Source organism: Gorilla gorilla, chromosome Y, assembly GCF_029281585.2.
Source record: "Gorilla gorilla gorilla isolate KB3781 chromosome Y, NHGRI_mGorGor1-v2.1_pri, whole genome shotgun sequence".
Classification (NCBI taxonomy): Eukaryota; Metazoa; Chordata; class Mammalia; order Primates; family Hominidae; genus Gorilla; species Gorilla gorilla.
Window position 1 is genome coordinate 10,687,515 of NC_073248.2, and position 17,486 is coordinate 10,705,000.

General features: G+C 41.4%; 1 protein-coding gene across 1 annotated transcript in view; it reads left to right on the forward strand.

The window, feature by feature from the left end:
- The window catches only part of LOC129530428 (matrix-remodeling-associated protein 5-like), a 39,979-nt gene that overhangs the window by 13,985 nt on the left and 8,508 nt on the right, over nt 1–17,486 (forward strand). Inside the window, 6 exon segments of the mRNA XM_055377254.2 lie at nt 78–468; nt 5,382–7,715; nt 7,718–8,730; nt 8,732–10,342; nt 12,036; nt 16,186–17,107. Of these exon segments, the coding sequence (XP_055233229.1) occupies nt 78–468; nt 5,382–7,715; nt 7,718–8,730; nt 8,732–10,342; nt 12,036; nt 16,186–17,107 (6,272 nt within the window).

Sequence of the window (17,486 nt, forward strand, 5' to 3'; positions counted from 1 at the left end):
TTTCTGTTTGGGGTTGTGGCTTTTTAAACTATAAACAGGATCCTTTTGTTTTGTTTTGTTTTCCCCTGTCCTTGTAGGTTTTCAAGTTCAGCTACAACAAGCTGAGAGTGATCACAGGACAGACCCTCCGGGGTCTCTCTAACTTAATGAGGCTGCACATTGACCACAACAAGATCGAGTTTATCCACCCTCAAGCTTTCAACGGCTTAACGTCTCTGAGGCTACTCCATTTGGAAGGAAATCTGCTCCACCAGCTGCATCCCAGCACCTTCTCCACATTCATGTTTCTGGATTATTTCAGACTCTCCACTATAAGGCACCTCTACTTAGCAGAGAACATGATTAGAACTCTTCCTGCCAGCATGCTTCAGAACATGTCACTTCTGGAGAATCTTTACTTGCAGGGAAATCCATTGACCTGTGATTGTGAGATGAGATGGTTTTTGGAATGGGATGCAAAATCCAGAGGTAAGATGAGAGAACAGACCACTTCTAGCTGCACACTCTTATCTTTATGGAGATGGTCCATTCTCGAAGGTTCTTATGTTGACTTATTCATCTTGCCTTGGGTGAAATCTGAGCATCCAATCAGTGAGACAATAACTCACACTTTAAACATTACCACTTAAATGTTAAGACACCTCCATTCCCCAAGGCAAATGCAGTTATCCCTTAGTGAAATGTTGTGCTCATGTAATCAGTTACATAAGGTTGATGTGGGTTGTCATGGAATGGATATCTGGAGGATCATGCCAGCCTTAGACTGCAGCTTAATGTGGGAAACGGGGACTGAGAAGGGACTCTGAATGCATGTTCCATGAGGAAGTCACAAAGGATGCTTGGCAAAGAGCAGGCTGGTGGGAGGAATGGCTACAAGGTCATCGTTTTATGGACAAGGAAGTGATGCGCAGTATTGATCCAGAGAGCTATGACAACAGCCAGGACTTATGTGTAGGAGTTGCAACAAAGTAGGTCGTGGTTCCTTCCTTCCTTCCTTCCCTCCCTCCCTCCTTCCCTTTCTCCTTCCTTCCTTCCTTCTTTCCCTTCTTTCCTCCCTTCCCTCCATCCCTCCCTTCCTTCTCTCCTTCCTTCTTGCCTGCCCTCCCTCCCTCCTTCCTTCCCTCCCTCCTTCCTTCCTTCTCTCCTTTCCTCCCTTCCCTCCATCCTCCCTTCCTTCTTTCCTTCCTTCTTGCCTGCCCTCCCTCCCTCCCTCTTTCCTTCCTTCCTTCCTTCATTCCTTCCCAGACTCCTTCCTTCCTTCTCTCCTTCCTTTTCTCCTTCCATCCTTCCTTCTTTCCTTCCTTCCCAGACTCCTTCCTTCCTTTTCTCCTTCCTTCCTTGCTTCCTTCCTTCCCTGACTCCTTCCTTCCTTCTCTCCTCCCTTCTGTCCTTCTTTCTCTCTTTCCTTGCTTCCTTCCTTCCCTGACTCCTTCCTTCACTCACTCCTTCCTTCCTTCCTTTCTTCCTTCTATCTCTCCTTTCCTTCCTCCCTTCTTCCCCACTCCCTCCCTTCCCCCCACTTCTTTCCTACTTCCTTTTTCCCAATTTTCTAAGCCCTACCTTGCCACCTATCCTCAACCTCAGATTGCATTGTGTTTACCATATCCTGGATCTATTTCCTCCACTCCATTCTCACAGCCACTGACCTGGATCAAGCTCCTTTCCTTCTCTATCTGGTGGGAAAGGGGAGCATTCTAAACAAGCCTCCCCATGACCTTGCCAGCCCTGTTTCCCATTCAGTCTCTACAAAGCAGTGAGAACATTTTTGCAGAATGTGCATCCAGCTAGACCACACCTCTGTGTAACTGATTTCCATTGCTTTTAGGATAAGATGCACATTTGCACATTCCCTGCAAGAAGTCTCCACACAATGGTCACTCAACCTGTTCACATTATGGATGTGGACCCATAAAGCTTTGCTGGGCAAAGAACATCTTTGCTACTCTCTGAAGATAAACATGCATGTTTTTGTCTGTGCATGCCTATGCATGTATGTGTCTGTGCACATGTGTGTACATCTGCATATGTGTAGATTTGCATGTATGTGAAAGAAAAACCAATAATTTAAAGTAATAAAGTTAGTTTTATATATTGAGACTTTCTGAAGATTGCAATCCCAGAATTGTTCAGAGAGTTTCTGTTAGACTGCTCCAAAGCAATATTTCAGTCCACAGCTTATACACAGATGGTGGAGTTTCTGCACATGCTCAGAAGTCACATCAGTTGTGCCCAGAATTTACATTAGAGCTGATTCTTATAAAAGTTTAGGTGCCAGGGGACATCTGGTGATAGATTACAGAGGCATAGTCATTAATCCTGCCAGACATTATCTTATGTGCTGAGAGAGGCAGGGGCTAGGAGCATTGAACTCGTCTTTTCTAAAAGTGCAGTGATTCAGGCAAGAGACATGTGGACCTGTGCTCCATCTTGCTCGTCATCTTCAGGGCATTCAGTTAGAGGCTGCGCTGATTCGCTGAGCCATGAAATTCAGCTGGCCGAGGGATTTTGTGAAATGCTTCTTCTTATGTTTGCTGCTTTGTCTCACAGCATGCATGTGTGTGAGTATGAGTTTGAGTGTGAGTATGTGTATGTGTGTTGGGGGGAGATGTGAAAAATAATCCTATTTGCAAATTGAGGTGTTTACTTTGAAAGTAACACAGAAAACCATGGCCAAGAGGGCAAAAGCAAAGATGGCAATGCCAGGTAGGAGGTTTACAATTGTCCGAGTCATAGATGAAGCAGTATGAGTGGCTTTTTCCCAATGGAATGGGCAGAAGTGGGCAGAGGACTTTCACAAAAAACTCCTAGTCTTCCAGTTTCCCCAAGCACAGAGAGTATGGCATCACTTACCAAGATAGAATAGGCATGAGACTTTACATTTAAAGCAGGGAGAGAATCTAAGTTTGTTTCATAGATGTCAGTTCAGGGATCCTTCATGCTATATAAATAGACATGTCAAAGAAGCAATGGGGTATGGAACTCAGGGAATGTATTTGGACTAGAGAAGCACATATGGTAGTCATCACTGGCTGGTGGGTGGTAATTGGAACCACACATGTGGGAGAGGCCATTGACTCTGAAGCCAACCAGGAAGGAAAGGGGCTTAGGACAAAGTCAAGGGGGACCCAGTCAGCAAAGATTCAGGCAGAGGAGGAGGAGGAAGCAGTGACTGATACCAAGTTATGGCCGGAAAGGTGGAGAAAATTCTAGAGGATTTCATATCCAGGAGACCAAGAGGATAATGTGAGCTCAAAAGCAAACACTCCATGAAGTGTTTACTATAAATATATAGAGAGTTATAAATATAGATATAGTTACCTAGATACATACATATTATTATATATTTAAAAATTTATAAATATATTTATAAATATAGATATAGTTCCTAGATAGACACATATTGATTATATATAAATTACATATTATAAATTTATAAATATAGTTATAAATATAGATATAGTTACCTAGATACATACATACTGATTATATACAAATCATATATTATAAATTTATATAGAGTTATAGATATAGTTACCTAGATACATACATACTGATTATATATAAATTATATATTACAAACTTATAGTTATAAATATAGATATAGTTACCTAGATACATACATATTGACTATAGATAAATTATATATTATAAATTTATAGAGTTATAAATATAGATATAGTTACCTAGATACATACATATTGATTATATATAAATTATATATTATAAACATAGTTATAAATATATAGTTCCTAGATAGATACATATTGATTATATATAAATTATATATTATAAATTTATAAATACATAGTTATATAGATATAGTTACCTAGATACATACATATCAATTATATATTTATATATAAATATATAAATTATATATTTTAAATTTAGAGTTTAAATTTATCATTTAAATTTATAAATGATTTATAATATAAATATATTGATTTATATATATTTATAATATAAGGATATTGATTATATATTATTTATAAATATATGTTTATCTATAAATTTATATATTGTTATATCACAATTTTAAAAAGTAAATATGATGTGATACATGCCAAAGATTCTTCCTTTTACCTGAAAATGCTTTCACGGGTTTATATATTTATATCCATATATATTTATATATTATTTATATATATTTAGATATAAATATACATTGATATATGTCTATATATCTACATATAATATATTTATTGATATATCAATGTATGTTTCTATATCATGATAGATAAATATCTATATAATATATTATATTTTATATTATATATAATATAAAATATAATATATATTACATATAATATAAAATATAATATATATTACATATAATATAAAATATAATATATATTATACATAATATAAAATATAATATATATTATATATAATATAAAATATAATGTATATTATATATAATATAAAATATAATGTATATTATATAATATAAATATAATATTAAATATAATATATTATATAATATTAAATATAATATATTATATAATATAAAATATAATATATATTATATAGTATAAAATATAATATAAAATATAATATATATTATATAATATAAAATATAATATATATTATATAATATAAAATATAATATAAAATATAATATATATTATATAATATAAAATATAATATATAATTATATAATATAAAATATAATATATATTATATAATATAAAATATAATACATATTATATAATATAAAATATAATATATAGATATATATCTATCATGATATATAAACATATATTGATATATCAATAAATATATATCTTATTTATTATATATTATACAGATATATATAGTTATAATATATATCTATATTATGTAAATATATATCTATTAAGATAGATACATATTTGTATATATTGAGATAGATATATATAAAGATTTTTGATATATATAGGTATATATATCAAGATGAAAAACAACAAAAAATAGATATGATGTGATACATGCAAAGATTCATCCGTTTACCTAGAAATGTTTCCCCAGTTTGCAGTTATTTATACAGATTCTTCTAAACTTTCACAGAAGGTACATTGTATAATGTATATGAGTGAAGCTGTTTTCTTTAACTTAGAAATGTTTTTTAAATACCTGTTAGCAAGTATTTTAAGATATTTTTAAGTAAAAATTATTATTAATAGTTAAGCAGTTATAAAGCATCCATTAGTTACCACACAGTGTACTAAAACTGTGGTTTAACATGAAGCCTTAAAGGCAACTCATGTATAGGATTCCTTGTTTATGGGATTACAGCTGGGTGATAAAGACGCAAACATAGGCTTTATCCTCTGGCCATGTACAAGGCGTGCCATTCTTTGGCTCCTTACCCTATTAAGTGTCTGTTTGCTTATTTGTTTTAGGAATTCTGAAGCGTAAAAAGGACAAAGCTTATGAAGGCGGTCAGTTGTGTGCAATGTGCTTCAGTCCAAAGAAGTTGTACAAACATGAGATTCACAAGCTGAAGGACCTGACTTGTCTGAAGCCTTCCGTAGAGTCTCCTCTGAGACAGAACAGGAGCAGGAGTATTGAGGAGGAGCAAGAACAAGAAGAGAATGGTGACAGCCAGCTCATCCTGGAGAAAATCCAACTCCCCCAGTGGAGCATCTCTTTGAATATGACTGATGAGCACGGGAACAGGGTGAACTTGGTGTGTGACATCAAGAAACCAACGGATATGTACAAAATTCACTTGAAGCAAACAGATCCTCCAGATATTGACGTAAATGCAATGGTTGCCTTGGACTTTGAGTGTCCAATGACCCGGGAAAACTATGAAAAGCTATGGAAATTGATAGCATACTACAGTGAAGTTCCCACAAAGCTACACAGAGAGCTCATGCTCAGCAAAGACCGCAGAGTCAGCTACCAGTACAGGCAGGATGCCGATGAAGAAGCTCTTTACTACACAGGTGTGAGAGCCCAGATTCTTGCAGAACCAGAATGGGTCATGCAGCCATCCATAGATATCCAGCTGAACCGACCTCAGAGTACGGCCAAGAAGGTGCTACTTTCCTACTACAACCAGTATTCTCAAACAATATCCACCAAAGATACAAGGCAGGCTCAGGGCAGAATCTGGGTAATGATTGAGCCTAGTAGAGCTGTGCAAAAAGATCAGACTGTCCTGGAAGGGGGTCCATGCCAGTTGAGCTGCAATGTGAAAGCTTCTGAGAGTCCATCTATCTTCTGGGTGCTTCCAGATGGCTCCATCCTGAAAGCACCTGTGGATGACCCAGACAGCAAGTTCTCCATTCTCAGCAGTGGCTGGCTGAGGATCAAGTCCATGGAGCCATCTGACTCGGGCTTGTACCAGTGCACTGCTCAAGTGAGGGATGAAATGGACCGCATGGTATATAGGGTACTTGTGCAGTCTCCCTCCACTCAGCCAGCCAAGAAAGACACAGTGACAATTGGCAAGAACCCAGGGGAGCCAGTGATGTTGCCTTGCAATGCTTTAGCTATACCCGAAGCCCACCTTAGCTGGATTCTTCCAAACAGAAGGATAATTAATGATTTGGCTAACACATCACATGTATACATGCTGCCAAATGGAACTCTTTCCATCCCAAAGGTCCAAGTCAGTGATAGCGGTTACTACAGATGTGTGGCTGTCAACCAGCATGGGGCAGACCATTTTATGGTGGGAATCACAGTGACCAAGAAAGGTTCTGGCTCGCCATCCAAAAGAGGCAGACACTGAGGTCCAAAGGCTCTTTCCAGAGTGAGAGAAGACATCGTGGAGTATGAAGGGGTCTCAGGCACAGGAGATGAAGAGAACACTTCAAGGAGACTTATACATCCAAAGCACCAAGAGGTGTTCTTCAAAACAAAGGATGATGCCATCAATGGAGATAAGAAAGCCAAGAAAGGGAGAAGAAAGCTGAAACTCTGGAAGCATTCGGAAAAAGAACCAGAGACCAGTGTTGCAGAAGGTCTCAGAGTGTTTGAATCGAGACAAAGGATAAACATGGCAAACAAACAGATTAATCCGGAGCACTGGGCTGATATTTTAGCCAAAGTCCTTGGGAAAAATCTCCCTACAGGCACAGAAGTATCCCCAATTATTAAAACCACAAGTTCTCCATTCTTGAGCCTAGCAGTCACACCACCTTTGCCTGCTGTTTCTCCCCCCTTGGCATCTCCAATACAGACAGCAACAAGTGCTGAAGAATCCTCAGCAGATGTACCTCTACTCAGTTAAGGAAAGCACATTTTGAGTGCCATTTCCTCAGCCAGCATGGGACTAGAACACCACAACAATGGAGTTATTCTTGTTGAACCTGAAGTAACAAGCACACCTCTGGAAGAAGTTGTTGATGAGTATTCCAATAAGACTGAGGAGATAACTTCCACTGAAGGCGATCTGAAGGGGACTGCAGCCTCTACACTTATATCTTAGCCTTATGAACCATCTCCTACTCTGCACACCTTAGACACAGTCTATGAAAAGCCCACCCGTGAAGAGATGGAAACAGAGGGTTGGTCTGCAGCAGATGTTGGATCCTCACCATATCCCACATCCAGTGAGTATGAGCTTCCATTGGTTGTTGTCCCCTTGGCTGAGTCTGAGCCTGTGCAATACTTTGACCCAGATTTGGAGACTAATTCACAACCACATGAGGATAACATAAAAGAATACACTTTTGCACACCTTACTCCAACCGCCACCATCTGGGTTAATGACTCTAGTACATCACATTTGAGGATTCTACTGTAGGGGAACAAGGTGTCCCAGGCAAATCACATCTACAAGGACTGACAGAGAACATCCAGCTTGTGAAAAGTAGTTTAAGCACGCAAGACACCTTACTGATTAAAAAGGGTATGAAAGAGATGTCTCAGACACTACAGGGAGGAAATATGCTAGAGGGAGACCCTACACACTCCAGAAGTTCTGAGAATGAGGGCCAAGAGAGAAAATCCATCACTTTGCCTGACTCCACACTGGGTATAATGAGCAGTATGTCTCCAGTTAAGAAGCCTGTGGAAACCACAGTTGTCACCCTGCTACACAAAGACACCACAACAGAAACAACTCCAAGGCAAAAAGTGGCTTCATCATCCACCATGAGCACTCACCCTTCTCGAAGGAGACCCAATGGGAGAAAATTACACCCTCACAAATTCCACCACCGGCACAAGCAAACCCCACCCACAACTTTTGCCGCATTAGAGACTTATTCTACTCAACCAACTCAAGCAACTGACATTAAGATTTCAAATCAAATGGAGAGTTCTCTGGTTCCTACATCTTGGGAGATTAACACAGTTAATACCCCCAAACAGCTGGAAATGGAGAAGAATGTAGAGCTCACATCAAAGGGAACTCCACGGAGAAAACACGGGAAGAGGCCAAACAAACATTGATATACCCCTTCTACAGTGAGCTCAAGAGCATCTGCATCCAAGCCCAGCCCTTCTCCAGAAAATAAACATAGAAACATTGTTACTCCCAGTTCAGAAACTACACTTTTGCCTAGAAATGTTTCTCTGAAAACTGAGGGCCCTTATGATTCCTTAGATTACATGACAACCACCAGAAAAATACATTCATCTTACCATAAAGTCCAAGACACACTTCCAGTCATGTATAAACCCACATCAGATGGAAAAGAAATTGAGGATGATGTTGCCACAAATGTTGACAAACATAAAAGTGACATTTTAGTCCCTGGTGAGTCAATTACTAATGTCACACCAACTTCTCGCTCCTCACTCCTTCATCTCCACTATGGGAGAATTTAAGGAAGAATCCTCTCCTGTGGGCTTTCCAGGAATTCCAACCTGGAATCCCTCAAGGACAGCTCAGCCTGGGAGGCTACAGACAGACATACGTGTTACCACTTCTGGGGAAACCCCTACAGACCCTCCCCTTGTTAACAAGCTTGAGGATGTGGATTTTACTTCTGAGTTTTTGTCCTCTGTGACAGTCTCCACACCATTTCACCAGGAAGAAGCTGTTTTTTCCACAATTCTCTCAAGCATAAAAGTGGAGATGGCTTCAAGTCAGGTAGAAGCTACCACCCTTGGTCAAGATCATCATGAAACCACTGTGGCTATTCTCCACTCTGAAACTAGACCACAGAATCACATCCCTACTGCTGCCCAGATGAAGGAGCCAGCATCCTTTTCCCCTCCCATGATTCTCCTGTCTTTGGGACAAACCACCACCACTAAGGCAGAACTTCTCAGTCCAAGAACATCTCAAATATGTAAAGATTCCAAGGAAAATGTTTTCTTGAATTACATGGGGAATCCAGAAATAGAAACAACCCCAGTGAACAATGAAGGAACACAGCATATGTCAGGGCCAAATGAATTATCAACACCATCTTCTGACCAGGATGCATTTAACTTGTCTACAAAGCTTGAATTGGAAAAGCAAGTATTTGATAGTAGGAGTCTAACACGTGGCCCAGATAGCCACCACCAGGATGGAAGAGTTCATGCTTCTCATCAACTAACCAGAATCCCTGCCAAACCCATCCTACCAACAGCAACAGTGAGGCTGCCTGAAATGTCCACACAAAGCACTTCCAGATACTTGGTAACTTTCCAGCCACCTCATCATGGGACCAACAAACCAGAAATAACTACATATCCTTCTAGGTCTTTGCCAGAGAGCAAACAGTTTACAACTCCAAGATTAGCAAGTACAACTCCTCTCCTATCACACATGTCCAAACCCAGCATTTCTAGTAAGTTTGCTGACCTAAGAACTGACCAATCCAATGGCTACTACAAAGTGTTTGGAAATAGCAACATCCCTGAGGCAAGAAACTCAGTTGGAAAGCCTCTCAGTCCAAGAATTTCTCATTATTCCAATGGAAGACTCCCTTTCTTTACCAACAGGACTCTTTCTTTTCCACAGTTGAGAGTCACCCAGAGACCCCAGATACCCTCTTCTCCTGTCCCAGTAACAAGAGAGAGAAAAGTTAATCCAGGTTCCTACAACAGGATATATTCCCATAGCACCTTCCATCTGGACTTTGGCCTTCTGGCACCTCCATTGTTGCACACTCCATGGACCATGGTATCACCCCCAACTAACTTACAGAATATCCCTATGGTCTCATCCACCCAGAGTTCTCTCTCCTTTATAACATCTTCTGTCCAGTCCTCAGGAAGCATCCACCAAAGCGGCTCAAATTTCTTTGCAGGAGGACTGCCTGCATCCAAATTCTGGCCTCTTGGGGAAAAGCCCCAAATCCTCACCAAGTCCCCACAGACTGTGTTTGTCACTGCTGAAACGGACGCTGTGTTCCCCTGTGAGGCAATAGGAAAACCAAAGCCTTCCGTTACTTGGACAAAAGTTTCCACAGTTAAGATTTTTAAGCATCTACTCTTTTTTGGGTCAATTTTTATTTTATTGGCTAGCAATATTACAATACATTAAAACAGCATGAGGTACAAAACATAAACACATTAGGAGAAATATTTACAACAAATTTGGGGAATTTTTTTTACTTGAAGAAGTGTTTATTTTTATAATTTCAGCTTTTATTTTAGATGCAGGGGGGAACATGTGCAGGTTTCTCACATGGGTATATTGTATGATGCTGAGGTTTGGGGCACAAATGATCCCATTACCCAGGTAGTGAGCATAGCATCCAATAGGTGGATTTTTCAGCCCTTGCTACCCCTCCCTGTCTCCTCTAGTAGCCTCAAGTATCCATTTTTCCTATCTTTATGTCCATGTGTACCCAATCTACACTTTAACCAGAGTGTAGGAGAAAGTTACTGGAGTCTTACTTTAGGCACAACCAGAAACTCAGAAAATAAGGAATTGGTAGGATCAGAGGAGTCATCTGAAATCTTAAATCTAAGCATGTTTCTTTGCAGGGACAGGAAGTGAGGAACTAGAATGGATGTGAGATTTTAATGGAGCCATGGAAACATCTAATAGGTCCTTTGGATGGAGAATAACCCAGGTTTGAAATATTCCATAAGAGAGACTCTCACTTTTTTCAGTTGGCTCCAATACAAATGCCTTCAACCACCATCTGAGGGCAGAGTGGATATGAGTGGTGGTCTGTAAATCCCCCTTGCCCTTTTACCAGCTTGCAAAGGTAAACCCAGCTTAGTCAGAGATCAGGTAATAGTCTTCTAAGTGCTAATCAGGTGCTTCTTTGACTTGAACCAAGAACATGGTTGTGTTAATCAGCTTGGGCTGCCATGACAAAGTACCACTGACTGGGCAGTTTAAGTAACAGATAGTTATTTTCTCACAATTGCAGATTTTGGAAGTCCAAGATCAAGGTGTTGGCAAGATTAGTTCCTTCTGAGGCCTCTCTCCTTGGCGTGTAGTTGCCGTCTTCTTCCTATGTCATACATGGTCCAAGTTCTGTTTGTCTGGGTTCTAATCTCTTCTTATAAAGATACCAGTTCTATCAGATTAGAGACCATCCTATTGACCTCATTTAACCTTAATCACCTTGGTAAAGATCCTATCTCCATTCATATTCTGAGTTCCTGGGGGTTAGGACTTTAATATATAAATTTGGGGGGACACGTTTCAGCCCATAAAAATGGTTTATACTTGGAATCCTGAGACAGACATTCAAAGAGCAGCTGGCTTCCTAAATTGACCATCTGCTTTCTCTGAATGGCAGAACAATTTCTAGGTTACAGAAGAAAATAAAACCAGAGAATCACAACCTGGACAAAAGAGCATCTTTTTCTCCTTTCTCTTTCCTTCTCTCTCAACACAAATGTATCTTCAGCCCTGGATTCTGATCAGAGGATTGTGTGTGTGTGTGTGTGTCTGTGTCTATGAGTGTTTTGCCTTCATTTCGATAATACAAAATGATTTACGCTGCTAGCACTTAGCTGTACTTTCTTTGTACTGCTTTATCTCCCAAATGTTGGAAGAGGTTCACAGAGACTCTGAGCCTAGGGCAATTGTTTACTTCTTTGATAAGCTTAGCACTTGAAGTCATAGGTTTTCATAATTTCATAATGAATTTTGCTGGAAGTGGAAAATGAGGGACACCATGGGTTATTTATTCCAAAAGGGTTATGTCCTTGAAGGAACCCATTCTCCTTCTGGGAATCCCATTTATATAAATCCTTAGGTTCCTTCACACCCTATGCCATTTCAGAGCATCTTTGAACTTTGCCCCTGCACCAGACATTCATGCACATTTTTCTTCTACATTTCCTGGAATCAGCTCTCAATGCTGGCTGCTCATTTGTTAGCTAGCTCTTGTTTTTAGACAAAAGCTATTTCTCTCAATGGATGGCCAAGTGAGATTTGCTCACATCCAAAAGTGTTGTAATTGCATGTTGTCAACTACATGGCATGGATTTATCATGCCTTTGTTTTCAGATAAACTAACCTCTTTTATTGAGGCATCAGAGAGAAATGGAAGGCACTTTAAAATTGCCCCAGGAGGTGTAAGAATAATTGGCAGGAGGTTTCAGTGGTACTTCCCTTGCATCCCAAACCAAATGAAAGACAGGCACTCTTGTACCTCTGCATCATAAAATGCCTCAGTGGGGAGGTGGGACTCCATAAGTGAGGGTCAGCAGGTGGGTGTCCATGACCATGCCCATGGTCACCTGTCATTTGGGAGGGCTCAGCCACAAAGCTAGGTGGGATCTTAGCTGCATTGCCTGAAAAGTAGGGAGATTATATCAGCACTAAGTAATACCTGCTGTCTAAGACCTGGTGGGCTGGGCAGACTCACCGGGCTGCTGATCCTGGTTTCGGAGGGGACAGCTGTGGTCTCGGCTGCTTCTGTAAACACACCAGAGTAGTGACCTTTTTTCAATGTCTGTTCTGTGTTGGAATAATCCATCCACTATGAAATTATTTTCATAGTGAGAGCAAGTAATTTTGCAGGTGTGTGACCACCAGATGCTTTGTCAGAGTATGAGTTCCCCTTGAGGATGGAAATGATGACAAGCTTGCAGGATTTGAAAGCTTCATCCGAAGGATGAACTCCCATATTAGAGAAAGTTATTAGTAAAACAGCTGGAGGCACTGGTCAGAATGAAGTGAATGGCACACAGGAAAAGTCCAGACCCAGGAAGGTCCAGTAACATGGGAGAAGAATGGAAGGAGTTCTAAAATTCAGGGCTCCCTTGGGCTCCCCTGTTTAAAAATGTAGGTTTTATTATTATATTTCATTGTTAACAAAAGTCCATGAGATCTGTGGAGGATAAAGGGGGAGCTGTATTTTCCATTAAAAAAAAAAAAGAAAACAGTTTCCAGATTAGGTGGACATAGCCTTCAGTGCCAGTAAAAAGTGCTCTCTGAAGAACAAAGGAAGTAGAGACAGTTCCTGCACTGGTTCCCAATCAAGTCCATTTACACAAATTAGCAATTCAAATATGTTTAGTTCTGACTGGTCCAAATAGTTGAGCCCTGATTGGGTGATTTCCAAGCCCCAAACTGGAAGTCTCTGGCAAGTTGTTTGTCAAGAGATACTGCTCCGAGAACAAACAGCATTTGACAGCTGTTCTCTCCTCCTGTCATGGTTGCTTGGTTCTGTTTTGTAAATTTGGGGATCTCTATCAGTCACAGGGGGTCCATGTTATGAGAGCTTGAGGTCTCATTTACAGTTTCATTGCATGCCTGTATGGTTAGGCCAAGAGATCAGCAGATGACTGCCATTAAAAAGACAGTTTGTTACTCAGTTACCAGGACAGAGTACAACACATCATGCAGGGCCACAGAGGGAAGCACCAGGTTTGGTTAGGAAGCAGAGAGATAGGAAGAAAGTGTGGGCAAGCACCTTTTTTTGTAGTTTCTATGGGAAGAAACAGGCGAGGCTTAGAATTGAGTATTTTGAAAAATGTCAGCAGGCTCTGGAGCACATGAGGCTGTCCCTAGTTGTATGTTACCTGACCCTGGGATAATTAAGGCTAGAGGATAGTGACCTGGAATCAGACAGCCCAATAAAGGAGGTGGTTAGGGTGTGGTCTCTGGATTGATTGGTTTGCATATGCAAGCTGCTCTCACAGGTGTGTAGTTTGCTATGTCTAGTGATTATCTAGCTTTGGGAGGGGTAGTTTCCCTGGGGTCAGCAAAACCCCAGATGACAGAGCATCAGAAACACACAATTAATACAGAGCCTGATGATTGCAGAGTCTTAGGAGGTCAAACAGAGTGTGAAATATAGAGAGTATAGAGAGTGGAGAGAAATAAGGACCTATGTCCCATAACTCCACCCACTGGCTAGAGTGGTGAGAGGTCAGATGTCACTGAGAAGCCTGAATTCATGCTCAAGTGCAGAATGACCCCATCATGACCCCATCAGTCTAACCAATCTACCTTTTCTTTTCTGTCTGTTTTCTTTTCTTTTTTTACTTCTCTCTCTCTTTCCTATTATTATTATTATTATTATTATTATTATTATTATTATTAAATAGAGTTTCACTCTGTTGCCCAGGCAGGAGTGCAGTGACATAATCATGGCTCACTGCAGCCTCTATGTCCCAGGCTCAAGTGATCCTCCCACCTCAGCTTCCCAAGTAACTGGGACCAAAGGCACATGCCACCACACCCAGCTATTTTTTTTTTTTTTTTTTTAGAAACAGAGTTTAGATATGTGGCCTAGGATGGTCTAGAACTTCTGGGCTCAAGCATCCTCCTGCCTTGGCCTGCTAAGGTGCTGGGAGTAATTTACCTTTCTTGTGGACTCAAGGGCCTCTCTGGGCAGGGGTGGCTGGCCACTGCAAGCCTGGGATGCCCATGCAACCAGCTAGCCCAAGGAGTTCAGGAGAATAGCATAAGCATGAATAAATAAGGGAGAGGCTGTGTCTCTAGTAATTGAGCTTGTGGAATCTTAGCTCACCTTGGAAGTGGCTAGGACTCATGCCTGCTTCCAGAATTCTCTATAAAACCCACATTTGCCCTCTTTTGCTTGAGGATGGCCTTGTTTCTGGGACTAGTATAAAAATGAAAAAGAAAAACAAAATGTTATTTTTCTCTATCCTTTTTTTAAAGAGCATATTTATTTCACATGTGTGTGATGACAAAAAATCTACTCTCAACAATTTTCAAATATAAACTAAATTGTTATTAACTATAGTTGCCATGAGTATAACATCACTTAAGCATATTCCTCCTAACTGAACTTTACATTCTTTAATTAATAGCTTCCCCTTTCTCCTACCCCCAGTCCCTGGTAACCCCCATTCCACTATCCGTTTCTTCTTCTATGAGTTCAACTTTCTTCCATTGCACATATAAGTGAGATCACGCAGTATTTGTCTTTCTGTGCCTAGTTTATTTCACTTAACCTAATATCCTCCAGGTTCATTTATGTTGTGGCAAATGACAGAATTTCCTTAAAAAAAAGACATAATGGTATTTCATTATGCATATATACCGCATTTTCTTTATCCATTCATTTATTGATGGACACTTAGCTGAATTCTGAATCTTGGCTATTGTGAATAGCACTGTGATAAACACGGGAGTGCAGATGTCTCATAAACAAACTGACATCATTTCCTTTGGATAAATACCCAGTAGTGGGATTGCTAGACCATAGGCAGCTCTATTGTTAGTTTTATGAGGAACCTCCATGCTGTTTTCCACAGTGGCTGTACCAATTTACATTCTCACCAACAGTGTACGAGGGTGCCCATTTCTCCACATCTTCACCAGTGTCTGTTGTTTTTAGTCTTTTTGACAATAGCCATCCCAGCAGGCATGAGGTGATAGCTCAGTTTTACATTTCTTTAATGGTTAGGACAAAAACAATCTGGGTGTGATGGCTCACATCTGTAATCCCAGCCCTCTGGGTAGCCAAGACAGAGAATCAGTTGAGGCCAGACGTTCAAGAGCAGCCCGGGCAAAACAGTAAGACCATGTCTCTACAAAAAAAAAAAAAAAAAAGTTTTTAATTATCCAGGACTGGTGGCCTGCACCTGTAGTCCCAGCTACTTAGAAGGCTGAGTCCAGGAGGTTGCGACTGCAGTGGGCTATGATTGTACCTCTGCACCCCCGCCTGGGAGACAGAGCAAAACCTTATCTCTAACAAATAAAATAAACATAAAAAACTTTAAAAAACACTAAAACATTCTACCTTCTACATTTGCTTTTGCTGTCTGGGTGATTAAGTGTAGACTTAGATTAACTAATATTGCTCATTTGAGCATTATCAAAAGGGCACGGTTTATGCCAAAGCCGACTATGTTAATTTTCTCCAGGAGTTTTTATGACTCCGAATACCAGGATACAACCGTTTGAGGTTCTCAAGAACGGTACCTTAGTGATACGGAAGGTTCAAGTGCAAGATCGAGGCCACTACAGGTGCACCGCCAGCAACCTGTACGGCCTGGACAGGATGGTGGTCTTGCTCTGGGTCACCGTGCAGCAACCTCAAATCCTAGCCTCCCACTACCAGGACGTCACCGTCTACCTGGGAGACACAATTTCAATGGAGTGTCTGGCAAAAGGGACCCCAGCCCCCCAAATTTCCTGGATCTTCCGCGACAGGAGGGTGTGGCAAACTGTGTCCTCCGTGGAGGGCCGTATCACCCTGCACCAAAACCGGACCCTTTCCATCAAGGAGGCGTCCTTCTCAGACAGAGGCATCTATAAGTGCGTGGCCAGCAACGCAACCGGGGCGGACAGCGTGTCCATCCGCCTGCACGTGGCGGCACTGCCCCCCGTTATCCACCAGGAGAAGCTGGAGAACATCTCGCTGCCCCCGGAGCTCAGCATTCACATTCACTGCACTGCCAAGGCTGCGCCCCTGCCCAGCGTGCTCTGGGTGCTCGGGGACGGTACCCAGATCCGCCCCTCACAGTTCCTCCACCGGAACTTGTTTGCTTTCCCCAACGGGACGCTCTACATCCGCAACCTCGCGCCCAAGGACAGCCGGCGCTATGAGTGCGTGGTCGCCAACCTGATCGGCTCCGCGCGCAGGACCGTGCAGCTGAACGTGCAGCGCGCAGCGGCCAACGTGCAGCGCGCAGCAGCCAACGCGCGCATCACGGGCACCTCCTCGCGGAGGACGGACATCAGGTATGGAGGGACCCTCAAGCTGGACTGCAGGGCCTCGGGGGATCCCTGGCCGCGCATCCTCTGGAGGCTGCCATCCAAGAGGACGATCGACGGGCTTTTCAGGTAGGCAGCTCCGTGTGGCTTCCTGTAAATCGCTGGGCTGGTGGCCCCAACGAATATAAGTCCTTGTTCAGGATGAATATGCTCACACATTGCTGCCTGCGTGCGATAAAATTAAATGAAATTAATTAGCAGGACACGGTGGCTCACGCCTGTAATCCCAGCACTTTGGGGCCAAGGCGGGCGGATCACTTGAGGTCCGGAGTTCGAGACCAGCTTGGCTAACATGGTGAAACCCTGTCTCAACAAACATACAAAAATTTGCCGGACGTGGTGGCGAGCGTCTGTAGTCCCAGCTCCTCGGGAGGCTGAGGCAAGATAATTGCTTGAACCCAGAAGGTGGCGGTTGCAGTGAGCCAAGATTACGCCACTGCATGCCAGC